Source organism: Saccopteryx leptura, chromosome 5 (assembly GCF_036850995.1).
Source record: "Saccopteryx leptura isolate mSacLep1 chromosome 5, mSacLep1_pri_phased_curated, whole genome shotgun sequence".
Taxonomy (NCBI): domain Eukaryota; kingdom Metazoa; phylum Chordata; class Mammalia; order Chiroptera; family Emballonuridae; genus Saccopteryx; species Saccopteryx leptura.
The window spans coordinates 54,253,502-54,271,504 of record NC_089507.1 but is presented as its reverse complement, the minus strand read 5'-3'; the positions used below and the strand labels follow the sequence as shown (position 1 = coordinate 54,271,504).

At 37.7% G+C, this 18,003-nt stretch overlaps 1 protein-coding gene across 2 annotated transcripts in view; it reads left to right on the top strand.

The window, feature by feature from the left end:
* Positions 1–18,003, top strand: part of ADAMTS3 (ADAM metallopeptidase with thrombospondin type 1 motif 3) — a 262,766-nt gene that overhangs the window by 116,714 nt on the left and 128,049 nt on the right. For both annotated transcript variants that reach the window (XM_066385335.1, XM_066385336.1), the window contains one exon: positions 5,861–6,017. In XM_066385335.1, the coding sequence (XP_066241432.1) occupies positions 5,861–6,017 (157 nt within the window). The remainder of the gene's footprint in view (positions 1–5,860; positions 6,018–18,003) is intronic.

Below are 18,003 nucleotides of genomic sequence, written 5' to 3'. Positions count from 1 at the left end.
GTAACTCTTTTTTGAAAAAAATTACTTTTATACTGATTTTTACTTTAAACCAAGTCAAATACAATTTAGTATTTCTTAGTGACTGATGTTTATTATTACCGACCTATAAAGACTAGGATTTTATATCTGTGGTAGAGCTTTGAAGTTTATAAAGGGCATCCACAGACATTATCTCATCTGAAACTCCCTGCGCCCCACACCTCTAACTTTCCTCTGCCATTTGCACTCTGATGAGGTTTCGGAAACCATCTAACCTGGTTTATAGAATTGGGTGTCAAAGATGGCTTGAAGACCCCTCCTAGTGAGTAAGGACTGTGGCCTTTGTGATAGCTCTTTCCATGCTCAGAGGCTGTTTGGTTTAATTCTGGATTCTTGGCAGTGTTTGAGGCCAGTGATGCAGCTGGAAGAGTTGACCAGATGAGAGGGGAATTACGCAGCTGGGTGTCTAGCATAGATCATTGTTTTATAAATATCCCCTCTGACATGCTGTCAGAGGGCCTGTGTGAAGACTTAATTAAGACATAATAGGATATGTTTAATAGAATAGGCATCATCCTTACTAAACATAAGTATTCTAAGATTCATCTGTTAAATTTTGGAAAATAGTTTGGGAAACACAGTAATTATTTCCTCTTTGGTACATGGGATTAAAGAATGGTAAATGTGTGGGACTTCCTATTATAGAGGGAAATTTATGAAATGTTATCTTGATATCATGTACCAATTAAGTAGCATTAAAGATGGATTTAAAATGATGACGTCTGTTAACACAGTCTCTTAGGACCATATCTAATCATGTGTAATGTTTCTAAATTTTTTTTTTTTTTTTTTTTTTTGTATTTCTCTGAAGCTAGAAACGGGGAGAGACAGTCAGACAGACTCCCACATGCGCCCTACCGGGATCCACCCGGCACGCCCACCAGGGGGCGACGCTCTGCCCCTCCGGGGCGTCGCTCTGTCGCGACCAGAGCCACTCTAGCGCCTGGGGCAGAGGCCAAGGAGCCATCCCCAGCGCCCGGGCCATCTTTGCACCAATGGAGCCTTGGCTGCGGGAGGGGAAGAGAGAGACAGAGAGGAAGGTGAGGGGGAGGGGTGGAGAAACAGATGGGCGCTTCTCCTGTGTGCCCTGGCCGGGAATCAAACCCGGGACTTCTGCACGCCAGGCCGATGCTCTACCACTGAGCCAACCGGCCAGGGCCCGTTTCTAAAATTTTTGAGGTTATAATTTAAAGTTGTAAATTACTGGTAATATGATGAAGAATACTAGTACTAAATGTGTCATGGTCTGAGAGTTTTTATTTTATATTTATGGGTTTGTAGTCCTTCAAGTCACTTCATTATTGTATGTAATAAATGTATCCTATGAAATAAAACTATGGGGGCCTGAGAGCAGGACAGTCAGTCATATAATATTAGGGTGAGACAATGCACGGTCTTTGAGCTTCCAAAAATATTTGGTGAGTGACTACCTATTTTAGTGGATGAAAGAGACATTAATACTTATTATTAGTATTGATGTTTTCTTCTCCTCCTAAGTATGCACAAGCAGTTTTGTCTAAAAACACAAGCACTTTTAAAATAGTCACTCCTTTTTTGGTAGCTTGTGAGGCAGAATAATCAGTCATGTGGTGAAAAAAGCAGCAGGAAACTAACTCTAATGGTTCCATAGATACTACTCACAATAATTAGGGGATATTTCATGAAATGTAATTTAGGATCTGAACTATATGTGGTTTGACCACTTCCTCTTTCCACAACTCCTTGTGATATCTCTTCCACCCCGTTCCTCTAATTGGACACTTGTGTCTGATTTCCTTCTCTCGGTCTTCATTCTTGGCATTGTCTGCACTCAGTTGCTTTCACTTTGCCAGAGCTCTCCTACTTAGAGACCCCTGACATCCTACCCTGTTTTCTTCCCATCTCTCTTGCCATTCCTTTTCAGTTTTCTTCTAAGATGTATTATTTTTACTTCTCTGTTTCTTACCTTACTTTCTTTTCCCACCCTTCCTAAAATATTAGGCACCTGCTTTGAGCCAGTTATCACGCTGGGCCCTGGGAAAGAGCAGTCATATGTCAGAGTCTATACTTAATGAAAATTATGCTACAAAGGGTGACAGACAATCATCTAGGTGATGCCTTTAAGAAAATAAAAATGGCTGGCCTGACCAGGCGGTGGTGCAGTGGATAGAGCATCGGACTGGGATGCGGAGGACCCAGGTTCGAGACCCCAAGGTCGCCAGCTTGAGCGCAGGCTCATCTGGTTTGAGCAAAAGCTCACCAGCTTGGACCCAAGGTCGCTGGCTTGAGCAAGGGGTTATTCAGTCTGCTGAAGGCCCGCAGTCAAGGCACACATGAGAAAGCAATCAATGAACAACTAAGGTTTTGCAGTGAAAAACTGATGATTGATGCTTCTCATCTCTCTCCATTCCTGTCTGTCTGTTCCTGTCTATCCCTCTCTCTGACTCTCTCTCTGTCCCTATAAAAAAAAAAGAAAATAAAAATGGCTGGACTAGAGAGTGAAGGGAAAGCTAATTCACATACATAGGTCAGGATAATGCCAGTGGTACAAGGCCCAAGTGGCTGGAGCAGACACAGCAAAGTTTGTAATCTCCTACAAGGTGGTAGTCTCCTGTTTACAGTAGGAGAAGCCCGAAAAACAGACAAGAGCAGGCTGTGGGGGCTTTGTAGGCCCTCATCCAGAGTTTAGATGGGAGGAATCTTCTTTACAATGGGCTGAGGTGATTATAGTGCTCCCCAGGCCTGTTCCCGGCCCTGCCCTGCAGGAGGAGCCTTGCTCTGCGGGCACCGGGTGCTCTCTGTCCTCAGGCACGTCTTGGACTTTTGCACAGCAGATCTTTCGCTCAAGCCTGAACTGTCACATTTCCGATGTCACACCACCTATTTATTACCACATTCTAGTTTACCTAAAATTAATATGATATTTTGAAAGAACAATTTTGGCTGCTGTGCTAATTGAAAATGTGAGATAGTGTGAGCAATAGTAGCCGCCAAAGTGAAGTTTTGTTGTGATGGAGACCAGGGAGATGGATGTATATAGAATCAACAGCTCCTCCTGATGGTTTGCTATGCATGGGGAGATTAAAGGTAAAAACTCACTCAATTTGACACTATCCTGCCGTATCACTCACCATCTGGACTTTCCATAGTGTACCTCATTGAATACCTTTAGGCATATATTTTATTTATTCCACTAGCTTGCCCTCAGCTGAAGGGAAAACAAATGATGTCTTTGAGAAATTTTTGTTTACCATGGTGTCTAATAAAATACTTTTTCATTAACTTTAAGTGAAAAGAATAAAAGACTAGGCTTTCAGGATTTCTGTCCATGGAATTATTGGGGTCACATCTATGGAATTATTGGGGTTCACACGACACAGCTCTTGCCTTGCCAATGATATCGCCCCATCCTGGCTTAAATTATCAATGCCTTCTAAGGGAGAGGTTTAGCTGTGTTAAGTTTTGTTCAACCTATGGTCTGATGGGGAAGGTAACATCATGGAGTCTTTGAATGTTTGCAATAGAAGGTATGAAGAAATGTCTTTTAAAGGCATGTGGGCTAATCCTCACTGTCCTCCTCATGACTTTCAAATGTACCTAGAAGTCATTGATCAGAGTTGTCAAATGCTTTAGTGATCACTGTTTCCATCCAGAGTTAGGCACTTATCTGAGAGAATCATGATCAGTGAGGAGTCTCAAGATAGGAAGCAGTCTCTGTAATCCCAATGAGCAGCAGTGAGTCTGTAACTACAAAGGTGGCAGTGGAAATAGAAGAATGGGAGGAGAGTGGAAGAGACTTTACAAAACTTGGAACTGAGGGGATTTGGGGTGTAGAAAACTGGATGAAAGATGAATATGGAAGCCCGCAAGCTAATGAACTTCAACTTATAAAATTTACTATATATCAGCAGAACTATGTTTCCAAGATAAAGCCAGTTAACACTGCCTGACACCAACAGGTGATGATAATAATGAGACTAAAGATTTTAGGCTTGGGTGTGGTCTGTTTGTTAACTTGTTATATGTTTACTGTATTTGTGCGTAGTTTGGATGTGTTGTATGAACATTACTAACCTGTCCGTGCCTGAGAAAGGCAAAACCAGTGATGTTGAAATTTCTGGTAAGAATATATGTAAGAATATGACACCAAGGAAAAAATTTAAAAAGCCATTCGAAAAGCATGAGACCAGTGTTAGAAATTATATTTGTAAAAGTGTTGAATCCATCAACAATAAAAGCAACTGTGAAGGGTAAAGAAGTAATCAGGCCACTTGTGAGAGCACTGCATTTCAAAGTACAGGAGACAGGGAAAAATAACTGACCAGATGAGAAAACAGCTGCAAATACTGGAGTTTGTCTCTGGAAGATCAGCATACTATTGGATGCCCAGCTAGCTCAATGTTCTTTTTTGTTAAGGCCAAAAATTTCTTTAAGATGGTAAGGACTAAGCATGGTGAAAGGGCTCTGGTGATGTTTTCTTGTAAGGCATGGCTCCATAGGTTTAAAAGATGTTTATATGCACACAGTATCTGGGTGGGTGTATAACTGGCATCCGGGGATACCATAGTAGGTAAGACTTCCCTGTGGGGCTTACATGGGGCAGGGAGGATACAGATTTGAATGTAAAAGAAAAGCTACAGTCAGAGGCATATTTGCTGAAAACAAATGCTATTTGATAAGGTGTACCTACCTTTCATATCCATGTTACTTGAAACCAGAATGGTAGAGATATTAGGCCAACTTTCATTGGAAGGCATGAGAACCTCAATCATGTTCCGTAAAGGCCAGGGACCTGTGAATATATAGACTAAGTTAAGGGCCTCAGAAGAAAAATATGACTAACTTCTCAATCTAATATGTACTTTTTGAAATAATGACAGTTCCCACACTAACACATTATTTTTTCAAGACTGTTTTTAAATAAATGTACTGACATTTACTTAATATTCATGTTAATGTATCAAATTTAAAATAGACAAATAAGCTGGAACTATTTGACTATAATGTAGACTTGATACATAAGGAATAACAAATTTCAAACAAAACTGCCATTTCTATTCTGCTATAGTACTGAATTTAGTCCTGGTGTTTTCTAAATTAACAAAATATGAAACAGTCAGAAAAAGACACTAAATAGAGAGGTGGAAAGAATGAAATGAAAGAATAATTAAATCTTTTCAATTGTGAAAGGATGAAACTTGAGAAGGAAAACAATATATTGATATATAATAAAATCAAGAGGTTAGATTAAAATAGAACAAATACGAGTTAGTTCTTCAAATAAAGTTAGAAATTTGGAGTTTTTAGTAAAGTTTAAAAAGGCTATTTAAAGGGAGAAATACTTTATGTACTGAGTGCACTATGGAATTTATTCCCTGCATGCCTTAGTGGTATAGAAGGAAGATGTGAATGAGTTAACGTACGTAACATGTATGGACAGAAGCTCTGTAATGACTTATTACAGGAAACTAGAGACATTTCTGGAATTTACCTGCTTCATAAGATTTCTTTTAGAGATAAAATACCAAGTAGAATGTATAAATGCACTTCTTTAGCCGTCTGAGGAAATGCATACTTTGTATGATTTTCTTATTCTTAGCCTGAGTAAAGTTCTTACTCTACTTTAAATGAATTTATCCTGTCACACACGACTTATTACCTTATATGAATTACTCATATCTCCTAATACCTTAAGCTTTTTCAATTTATAGCTGGAAGTGGAAAGAAGAAGCATGAGTTTTCACAGGTTATATTCCTACTATTTAAAAAAGTAATTGTGAGGTAAAGATGATACATGATAGAAATTTCCTTTAAAACTTAACCCATTTTATGCTTTCTCTAGGCTGGAATGATAAAAAGTGATGATAATGAGTATTTCATCGAACCCTTGGAAAGAGGTAAGCAGATGGAAGAGGAAAAGGGAAGGATTCACATTGTCTACAAGAGATCAGCAGTAGAACGGGCTCCCATAGACATGTCCAACGACTTCTACTACAGAGGTAGGCATCTTTGACAAGGCTTAATAATTAACTGTAATTGTAGGATACGATGAAAACAACTCTCTCACCAAGTAAGAGAATGTGATTATCATGTGCTCTTGTATAATGTGGAGCTTGCAAAAAAAAAAGCTTATAGTATTTATAAAACATGAAAGGGGGTGTCGAGGGGAACAAAGGGGTGGGTGATGATATATTCGGTGGGACCCAATAAATTAAAAATCAATAAAAGTTAAAAAAAAATATTGGAGGAAAAAAAAAGAAATATGGCTTGCCTTTTTAAAAATGCATATGGGAATATATGTTCTAGGCACTGTTTTATTCCAGTACATTATTGTATTCCCAATATGTTTGTTATTTATGATTTTTTTAAAAAGTTTCACATTAAAACTATACTTTCTCTAGCTTATATTAAAATATCAAAATATTTGTGCTCTCTATAAGTATCTAAATTATTCTGTATTAATATTGTTTAAAAACATTTAAGATAGGTATATTGACATGGCAAAGGGTTGTGTTTTGTTTTAAGACTGGTGTGACAGGCATATTTGAAAATAAGTATGCTATTTGACTTGAAGGTATTTTTGAAAACATTTTACATGTGAATGAGACAATGAGTTGAATGCTTCTGTTGAATTTTATTTCAAAGTAATCTGGACTGCTAAAGTCAAAGTAAATCATGACACATGAATATTTTATATTTTTGTTTGTTTTTATGAAATCTGAAAGTAATTTAGCATTAAAGAGATATCTTGGGTATATAATTGGGCATAAAATTTTTCTTTATGAGGAAGAAAGGAAAATTGGGAATCTACATTTTTTTGTTTGTTTGTTTTTAAAACAAATCTCAAAAAGTCTGTTTTTACCTTTGTCATGCCAACTTTCTGAATTAAAGGTAATGGAAATTTTCCCTAGGGTGATTTTTTTTTTTTTTTTTTATTCAATGAGAGGAAGGGAGATAGAGAGATAGACTCCTGCATGCACTCTTACAGGGATCTACCCCACAAACTCACTAGGGGGTGATGCTTTTCTCATCTGGAGTGTTGCTCAGTTGCTCAGCAACCAAGTTCTTCTTAGTGCCTGAGGCAGAGGCCATAAAGCCATCCTCAGTTCCCAGGATCAACTTACTTCAATCAAACTATGGATGCAGAACGGGGAGGAGAGAGAGAGAGAGAGAGAGAGAGAGAGAGAAGTGTGAGAGTAGGGGGTGGAGAAGCAGATGGGCTCTTCTCCTATGTGCCCTGACCAGGAATCGAACCTGGGAAATCCACACATTGGGCTAATGCCCAACACTGAAACAACTGGCCATGGTCAAGTGATTTCAAGGGTAAAAATAAACCTTTTTAATTGAGCTATTATTTGTCTTCTAGATTAAGTGTTGTTACCTAGTTATCATTTTGATTTTCAGATGCTACCAGCTTCCCTTAATATGCTGTTCTCATGGACTTAAAAATCTTAAAATAAATTTAAAATGAATATGACCTGGACATTTTGTGAACAATTTCTGATTTGAAACAAAGGTCTATATTAATAGATGCAGTACCATGGAATGTGTGCCTATCCTAGAAGGTCATGTGGTGTAATGGAAAGAGAAGACAGTGTCATTACTATATGAATCCATACATAGATGGGACATAAAAATGAGATTCAGAGACATGGACAAGAATGTGATGGTAACGGGGGGTGGGGAAGAAGGGAGGGGAAGGGAAGGGGCACAAAGAAAACCAGATAGAAGGTGATGGAAGACAATTTGACTTTGCGTGAGGGGTATGCAGCATAATCAAATGTCAAAATAATCTGGAGATGTTTTCTCTGAACATATGTACCCTGATTTATCAATGTCACCACATTAAAATTAATAAATTAAAATAAAAAAACACTGTTGTTAGATAAAAAGGTGTATGTAGTAGCTCTATAACATAAAGTTTTTCTGTTAACCTTAAATTAATACATTTCTGAGTTTATCTGTAAATAGAGTTAAAATACATGGCACAACTGTAATAAGTACTAGAAGTGATATACAAATTGCTGAATGTAGCCCTGAACAATAACAGGTGCTTAATCAATGCTGGATGTTGTTTTTGTTACTATTAGTATTAATGGTTTTGTGTAAAAGATTTACATGTTAGAGTTTTGTTAAAGTTGAATAGTTAGACATTGCTTGTCTTCATGTGAATATATTACTGTTAATTCTTATTTATATTTCCATGTTTTTAAAAAATCATTCTGAATCTGAAGACTGGTTGTGTAATAGGATACAGTGCTTTTTCTATAGTTTTGGTTGTTATAGTAGATTAATCATATGTGGTATCTTTTTTTGAGGCAGTGGTTAAATATCTTTTAGAAAAGCATAGTGCACACATTTGAAATCATATTGGAGAGCTGGTGAGCAGATGAGTCACTATGGCTGCTGTCCTGTTTGCTCTGTCATACCTGTAGTTTCTCCAAGATGTATCCTTAATGCATCCATTCAATCCCAGATGGTATCTATTTCTATAAATATCAGCACTGGTACTTTCCATTAGATATTTATAAGGAAGGAGATATTTTTTTCTTGAAATAAGAAAATTATGAGAAATATTATGTTTAATACCTATTGTCTCTTTCGATGCTAGATTAAATAATTTAGTAGTCATAGTATATCAATATAATAGAATGGAAGGGATTAAGGTTATTTGAGGCATTACTTTTTAAAATTATTTAAAATTTTATAGCATCAAAATCAACATACCCAATCCCCGTCTGGTTGGCTCCATGGTAGAACATTGGCCTGGCACGGGGAAGTCGCAGATTCAATTCCTGGCCAGGGCACACAGAAGATGCACCCATCTGCTTCTCTACCCCTCCCCCTCTCCTTCCTCTCTATCTCTCTTTTCCCTTCCCACAGCCAAGGCTCCATTGGAGCAAAAGTTGACCCAGGCGCTGAGAATGGCTCCATGGCCTCTGCCTCAGGCGCTAGAATGGATCCTATTACAGCAGAGCAATGCCCCAAAGGGGCCTAGCATTGCCCCTTAGTGGGCATGCAGGGTGGATCCTGGTCAAGCACATGTGGGAGTCCATCTCTCCGCCTCCCTACTTCTTACTTCAGAAAAAAAAATCAATATACCCAGATTTTAACATGTAGACACTGAGACTGTTTATTTGGAGTTCTTCACTCATGAATAGAGAAGATTGCCTTACAGTAGATGTATTCCACAGATGAGAGCAAGACATTTAGAAAGGTTCTCAATGGTTATGGGTGAAAGCAAAAGAGTTCCTTTGTTAACTCTCATTTACTTTGAAACTTGAGCCAAAGTAGAACCATTCAGTTTTTTTTTTAGAATGTTTTATGATAAACCCTGGTATGAGCTTAACAATTTTTATTTTCCCATTTATGAAAGTTCTGATTAAACTGAATTATTGCTGATATCAATTTACCTCCTTCTGAGAATCTTAAATTGTAACCATATATTTTAGTAGTGTAAATCTCTTCCCAGGGTAAAAAGAAACTCAGATTCAGAGCTTCAAGTGTACTATACTATAACTTTTAAATTCTTTTTTTAACTTCTTGGTGATAGGACTGAGAGCCAAGCTTTTTTATGGACTAAATACAACTGACAATTAAGAATATATTTTTATACCTTATTCCATCATTTTAAAATGTAAAATTGAACAGATTCTAGGAATAAAAAGTCATGCTGCTTTATAAATAACAACTATAGTATGATATAAAGTACTTCTTTTCCTGAATCTACTTGGAATGTTATTTTAGGAGGCACATGAAGTTTTCCCTTAAAAAGTTTTATGAAAAGGAAAAAATACATAAGATAAGACTTACTTAGAAAGAAATGAATTTGAAACGTATGGTCTTCATAAATTTCTCTGACAGCAAGTCATCAGGAGGGGCTTTGAGCTAAACAAGGTACTTCTGACTCTACAGTTTCATCGGTGGGGCCCCTGTAATTAAATATTCTGCATTTTGCTGGTTGTCACAGTAATTGCCTGGCTACATTTCATGCTTAGTCAGCTTGGCTACTGAGAACTCCCATTCATTTGAGGTCTGTAGATTGCTGCAAGTATTCTAAATTAAAACCAATTGTGATCTGAACTAGGTGAGTGGTAGTGAGATAGAGAGAAGGAGTCAGATTGGATTGCGATTGAAGTGAAATTGAAGAGGTTATTTGTTGGAGTATATGCTAGGTTTGAAGAAAAAGAGAGTGATAAAAGATAACTTTTTTACCTTCTAAGCTGGAAGGCTAGAGAATTCTCTTTTCAGAATTCAGGAATTTAAAATGAGAAATAGAAATAAGCTTGATGGAGGATGACAAGTGGGAATAAATTTGGATATATTGAGTTTGAAAATAAATTGAAACAATGGGTGAGATAAAAAAATGCATAGTATATTTTCATAATCATATCCCAGAGTCAGTGCATTAATGGCCTTATATATACTAATCACAAAAATTAGGGGATATTTCAAAATGAATATGAAGTGACAAAATATCCCCTAATTTTTGTGAGCAGTATACTTACATGTCATGGTAGAGATGGGTAAAGGTTAGTTTTGGAGTCAGCTGAACGCTACTGGCTTGTGGATGCTTGGAGTGTCTCTGTTTGCCTTCTACTTTCTCATTCTCCACTCTGTATCATTGAGAGTCAAAAGGTGTACAATGTACAGAATTGGAAGCCCATGAAAGAGGTTTGCTACCTATCACTCTCAGAGAGGAGGACATTATATCCTCAGAAAAACAAGAGCTAAAATAACCCCAAAATTATGCTTCTCCCATACTCAAGAACCATAAGGTGTTGACCGAATGCCAACATCTATCTATTTCTTCCTCTAAAAATATTTTTCCGGGTTTCCAATAAAAGTCACAGCTTTAAACCTGTTGAGGTAATATATTGTGTGCTACAATTCAACAACAAAATCATTCCCATATATTGCATGTACTCTTTTTCCTTGACTCTTAATAGGGAAGTTGTATTGCTTTTGAAATGTGAAAAAATATGAAGAGCTGTTCAAACACCCACTGAACTCAGAAGATCACAGATACAGTGCTCTGCTTTAGAATTACTCTTTTGTAAATAATACCTAAAGCCTTGGCCAGATAGCTTAGCAGTGGCCCCCAACCCCCAGGCCACGGACAGGTACCGGTCTGTGGGCCATTTGGTACTGGTCCGCAGAGAAAGAATAAATAACTTACATTATTTCCGTTTTATTTATATTTAAGTCTGAATGATGTTTTATTTTTTAAAAATGACCAGATTCCTTCTGTTACATCCCTCTAAGACTCACTCTTGACGCTTGTCTCGGTCACGTGATACATTTATCCCGCCCTAAAGGCCAATCCGTGAAAATATTTTCTGACATTAAACAGGTCCGTGGCCCAAAAAAGGTTGGGGACCACTGGCTTAGTGGATAAAGCTTTGTTCTGGCACACCAGACTCTCTCTCTCTCTTTTTTTCCTCTCTCTCTCTCTCCCTTCTTCCCTTCCTTCCCTACCTCCTTCTTACCCTCCCTCTCTCTTCCTCTCTTTACCTTTCTTCCCCCACTTCCTCAATCAATGGAAAAAAAAAATTTTTTTTTTAAAGATCTAAAGCAGTTTTAGATTTGAAGTATATATATTCTCTTTCCTTGAAGAACTGTCAGGTATTCATAACAAGGCACTGCCAGTTTCTGACAAAAAAAGTACCACCCTTTTCATTAAACAACAAACATAAACCTGAGATGCTTATGATAAAGAAACTTGTCTGCTTCATCGGGGAGGAAGAGCTGAATTTACTTCATTTTCTGATTCCTGCTTTGGGAGTATAGAATTCACATCCATTTTTGGCATCTTTAGTTTGGATAAAATTATTTGATATTTTATGGTCTTTGAATTTATACTGGTTAACAACACAGCTAGTAAACCATTAAAGGGTCATAAAGTTCATCTCCACCATTAAATCAGTCATCAGTTTAAACTCAGATAAAAAGCAAAACAGAACAAAATATGCCCCTGACCATCTTTTAAGAATGTGTACATTATCATTAATAAGAAAGTTTGCTTTAGGCAGTGTATGTTTTTCTTTTGGGGGTGGGGGCTGTTACTTGTATGACATCATTCAGCTTTTCATATTTTTTCATTTAATCTATAGGCCCTTAGGCTTTTCCCTTCAAATTACAAACTATTCATTCACCAGAAGCTTTGTGTTAAAGTAATTTTTGTAATTACTTCCTACCAGTGGGAAACAAGGAACAGTAAGCCTTTATCTCCTAGCTTCCTTTCAGGATTTTCATTTTGTTGTATGAACCCAAGTGCTTGCGACGCTGGTGTGGTTGTCGTGGTGCTGTGGCGGAGTCTTTGTCCCAGGTGGGAAGCATGTGCGAGTCGGGAATGATTTGGGAGTTGCGCCTGGTTGCTGGGGAATGAAACTCTGAAACAAGAACTGGAATAATGGGAAGACTATTTCTTATTTTAGTGATGCGAGGAGCTGCCTAGGCACAGGGTCCTTCCCTGAATCTATAGTCACGTCAATAGGTGCTGTAGCCCTTTGTAATTGCCAGTTCTCATGACCTATGCCCTGATCAAAGAGAAGCACTGATGGACTTTGTAATATATGTGCGTGTGTGCACATGCACCAAACAAGAGAAGTTAATTTTAGCAAATTTTTTAAAAATTAAATGAAGTGTGGAACATAGTATGTCTGAATCATTAAGATTTGTCAAGTAGTAACCATTCTTTTAGGTAGATGTTAAATGATAAAACTTTACAACCGTATAGTTTATAATCTGAGGGTCAACCATTCATCAAGGCTAGTACCATTGGATTCATATGGAAATACTACACATATGTATGAAATTCCTTTTCAGTTAGGTTTTCTACATTACATAATCTAGGTATTTACAACAATTATTGACAAAAAGGAAGTCAATTGAAGATTGAATTATTATATAAAGTAGTGATAAAGAACTTTCAGATATGAAACATAATGAAAATTTTTTTGTGTGTGTGTTTGACAGAGTCAGAAAGAGAGACAGAGAGAGGGACAGACAGGAAGAGAGAGAGATGAGAAGCATCAATTCTTCGTTGCGGCACCTTAGTTGTTCACTGATTGCTTTCTCATATGTGCCTTGACAGGGGGGCTACAGCAGAGCAAGTGACCCCTTGCTCAAGCCAGTGACCTTGGCCTCAATCCAGTGAGTGAGTTTTGGGCTTAAACCAGCAACCCTAGGGTCATTCTATGATTCCACGCTCAAGCCAGCAACCCCGCACTCAAGCAGGTGCTCAAGCTGGTGAGCCCATGCTCAAGACAATGACCTCAGGGTTTCAAATTTAGGTCCTCTGCGTCCCAGTCCGACGCTCTATCCTCTGTTCCACTGCCTGGTCAGGCCTTAATGATAATATTTTATTTCTTTTTTTTAAATGTCTTGCTGGGTCTATTCTGTCTCTTCATGAAAAGGTTCAATAGAAGGAATTTATGAAATAAACTATATTTTTTTAATAAAGAATTAAAATGGAAAGACAAATTGTATTGAGAATTCAGAGCTGCTAAATTACTAGTTAGTTATTGATTTGGCATTAATGAAAGAAGAATTGAAAGATTTTAGAAATATCTGGGAAATTGAAGTGCAATTGAAAGCAGTTAATTTATATTAGGTCAGAAAGCTAATTGAGATAAATTAGGCCAGATCTTCAGTCTTAAATTAAATGATTGTCTACTCAGAAGTAACTTCAGTTGGCCCTTGAACAACACAGGGGTCATACCCAGAAGACATTTTGTTAGTAATTAAAATGCATTTATTCTTTCACAATATAAAATATATTCTATATCAAAATATACTTTCACTGTTTGGTTTTATTCATGTCAACTGCTTTTGCCTAGGAAGGATAGACCCTATTTTAAGTAAAATATTATGTACATATTGGCTGCGTTCATGCTGATTGTGCCTGCTTAACCACATTTTAAAGCCTATACTTATTTTCTCTTCATGTACAACTTATAAACTTTCACGTTAGTAAGTGAGAAGAATTTGTGTAAGGAATCCAAATATTTCTGGAGATTTAGTAATCTTTTTTTTTTTAAGTGCGAGGAGGGGAGATGTGAGAGATTCCCACATACTCTCAGACCAGGATCCACCCAGCAACACCCGTCTGGGGCCGATGCTCATGCTCCAACCAACCAAGCTACCCTCAGTGCCCAGGGCTGATGCTTGAACCAGTGGAGAAGAAGAGAGAGAGAGAAGGGGGAGAAGGAGGGGGAGAGAAGCAAATGGTCACTTCTCTTGTGCGCCCTGACTGGGGATGGAACTGAGGCTTTACTCACTGAGCCAACTGGCTAGGGCCAAGATTTATAGTAGTAATCTTTTGTTTTATTATTTCTAACTAATGTGGTTGATATTTTTAAGAAGATAATTTGCTGTAAAGTAGATTTTATTTTTCTGTCATTGACCGTTTTCCCTGTTGGCTCATCAGTCATTAACTTTAACTTTTATTTACAGTGATCAGTTGTTACTTGCTTCTGGTCATCTTTGTTTGGTATTTTGCAAACAGTTTTCCCCCCCTGCAGTCCCCTTGTCTACCCACTGAAGATTCAGGTGTGTGCTTTACAAACTGCTCTGCATTCTTTAAATGTCAAGAACAATGTCTGTGAACTAATGAAATATGTGCGTTCTCCTTCAGTCTTCTGTCTCCACTTGGGCACATTCTGTTTTTGTGTTCTATCAGGTATTACCTCATATGCTGAAAAAGTAAATAAATCGGCATCTCATGACATTTTGGTGAGAGAAGTAGTAATAGAAGCAGATTTTCTTATGTCCTGTTCCCCGATACCTGTACTAATAAAATGCCATAATCCAGCATTCTAATAATAAGAAGTTAGGATATTAAAACAGCTTTTAAATTTCTTCATTCTCAGTTTTGGATGACACACACATATATAAAGCTAGTGTAGGAATTTGATGAAATAAACATGATCATTTCTTGTTTCATGAGCCTGGGGTTGGCTTTTGAGTCTGGGGGATATCCCAGTGGAAATCATTTCTAGGTCTACTACATGCACCTACCATTTATGTTTAAAGGAGGCATAATTAAATTAGTTGGGCTCAGTATGTTGTTTTTGTCTCCTTCAACATTCTTCTCTCATCTGTGATGACCCAACATCTCAAAAGCCAATAGAGGCATGTGTATGTTTGATATAGGGTTGCTGTCATCTGAGTTTTTTGGGGGGTATCTTTCCATCACTCACCAGTACTCATTCTCTTAAATTTATGAAAGAAATATTTTAACCTCTTTTTATCTCAGACTTATACAAATTATTAGTGAACATTTATGAAATATACTAGCATTATTTTTATAGATCTGAAGCATGGGCATTGGACAAAGTAATCATCATAATAAGCACCCCACCATTTTTATTCTTGAATAAAACCCCAACTTTTATGTGTTTCTTATCTTTCCTATTTATATGGTCCCAGGCTTATTGCAACTCAGACTTTAACTCCACATGCACGAGAACATCATTCCTCTCTGTTTCTTATTTTTGTGACCTTATGACTACTTCGAAAAAGTAACTCAAATAATTTGAATGAACTTCAAATTTTGCATCCTCATGAAAAATTAAGTAAATGGGAAGTCAGTAATTTACTCGTAAGTGGTAGAAATTATGAAAATAGTTCTTCCTTTTATTAATAGAGCAGCTATATTGTAGCACATATTCATTCTTTATAAATATTCATGGAGAAAACAAACAAAAGAACAAAAAAACAGGAGAAAAATGTCTAGCTATCCTACACTGTGGAGTGTGCCTTATTTTACTTTTGTGCATGTGTTTTCTATGTTAACCAGTACATGGACTTCTTTGGCTGACTGGGTAGGTCCCGCCGGGCTGATATTCCTTGTCTGCTTGGCTGCTGCTAGCCCTGCTGGCATTCATAGGTCTTTCTCAACTTGACTCTAGTCTGCTCTCACAGCAGACCACCCTGAGTTCTGGCTAGGAATGCTGTGGACCCAGCCCGTGGGATCCACCCACAGCTTTTGCCGTAGCACCATGTTGAGCCTGGATTAGCAGCTCCAACAGGCTTCTCAGGAAACTCTGATACTGCTGTTTCTGCAGCACAGTAACCAAGGGGAGGCATGACTTTCTCAGCTGCAACTGCACTGATGTGATCAATGTGGCAGCAGCCCTTGAGGTGTTGTCCTTCCAGAGTCCCCAAAGTAGTTCAGGAAAAAGGGCTTTGGCCTTGGAAGTCCTCTAAGGTCTTTATAAACATTTTAATCCGATGCCCCTTCTCTTCTGAGAAGTGGCCTTGAAGGGAACTGGGAAGAAATTTGAACCACTCTCTCTCGTTGCTGATTCTCTCCCTTGTGCCAGAAGCAGTCCTAGATCAAAAGAGCCAAGTTTGCTTCTTCTTTCTTCTAATTCAATGTTTTTTTCTGACTCCTCCGGCCTCATCACTGACACTTATGATGGCTTAGATCAGGGGTCCCCAAACTTTTTACACAGGGGGCCAGTTCACTGTCCCTCAGACCGTTTATAATCAGATCGGACTATAAAAAAAACAACTATGAACAAATCCCTATGCACACTGCACATATCTTTTTTTAAAGTATTGTAAAAAAGCAAAACGGAAACAAATACAATATTTAAAATAAAGAACAAGTAAATTTAAATCAACAAACTGAGCAGTATTTCAATGGGAACTATGGGCCTGCTCTTGGCTAATGAGATGGTCAATGTCCGGTTCCATATTTGTCACTACTAGCCATAACAAGTGATATGACGCGCTTCCGGAGCCATGGCGCGTGCGTCCCGTGTCACCGGAAGTAGTACTGTATGTGAGCAAAGCCGCACTTTGCTGACCACCAATTAAAGAGGTGCTCCTTCCGGAAGTGCGGTGGGGGGGCAGATAAATGGCCCCAGGGGGCCGCATGCGGCCCCAGGCCTTAGTTTGCAAACCCCTGGCTTAGACTTTCTCTCCTAGGAGTAAAAAACAAACAAATTAAAAAGACCTTTATGTTCCCATCTGCAGACCTAGTGTTATTACGTGTTCTATGATAACTAAGAGGATTTAGAAAATTCTTTCTTTCTCCAGGCAGCCTTACTTACAAATCTCTTTCCTTTTGAAAAATCTTATTTGAACTCCAGAAGTTGAATGTTGAGTCACTTTATATTCCTGATGCAACAATCCTAGTGTCCAATGGCCTCCTCCCTCTGCTCCTGCCCTTCTCTCAAGCTTGCCAGTCAGTGCTTGGAGGTGATCAACAAGTAGGTCATCTTCACAGAGGCAGAGGAGAATAAACACGGTCTTTTCCAGGTATAATTAATCTCCATTGCACAAACTACCATATTTCTGTGGCCCACACTGTGGTCGTTTTATAGTTACAGAAACCATATATATGAAAGGGGCTGTGGAAAGGGCTCTTACTGGAATCTTCCTCATTTTGTACGTATAATTTTGGATAAAGAACAATAAGATGGCAAATGCAAAATAGCAAATAACAGTGTTACAAATGGAATTAGTATCAGAAAAAAATGAATATTATCTCCATAAGTTAAGCATACTTTACTCTATGATTTTTAATCTAAAATGTATCACAAATGTAGCTTTGACATCCTGAGTCACCAGAATGTCAGAATCTTTAGTTTTCCAGTGTTTATATGTCTAAATTCTGAGTCTTAATTTTACTTTATTATTATTTTCTTTTTCTAATATTTGCAAATACAAAATTTTATCCCAAATTTCTCAGAATTTTATTTATGATTAAAAGAGGACATCGAATTTATTCTCTTTGTGAATATAAAATCTTGATGCTTTATTTATATGATTAAAAAGAAATGATGTTTATGGAAATCAGGAATAGTAGTATAGTAATCATGAGCCCATATACTTATTTCTTCAGATTTTTCTAAGTTTTGGCCCTTAGATAAAATAACGGTGATGAAAGTGAAAGGTATCATGACTAGTCCTCCTTCAGTACAAATAGGGAGGTCATCTGTTTTAGTATTCCACAATTCTTGGCAATAACAA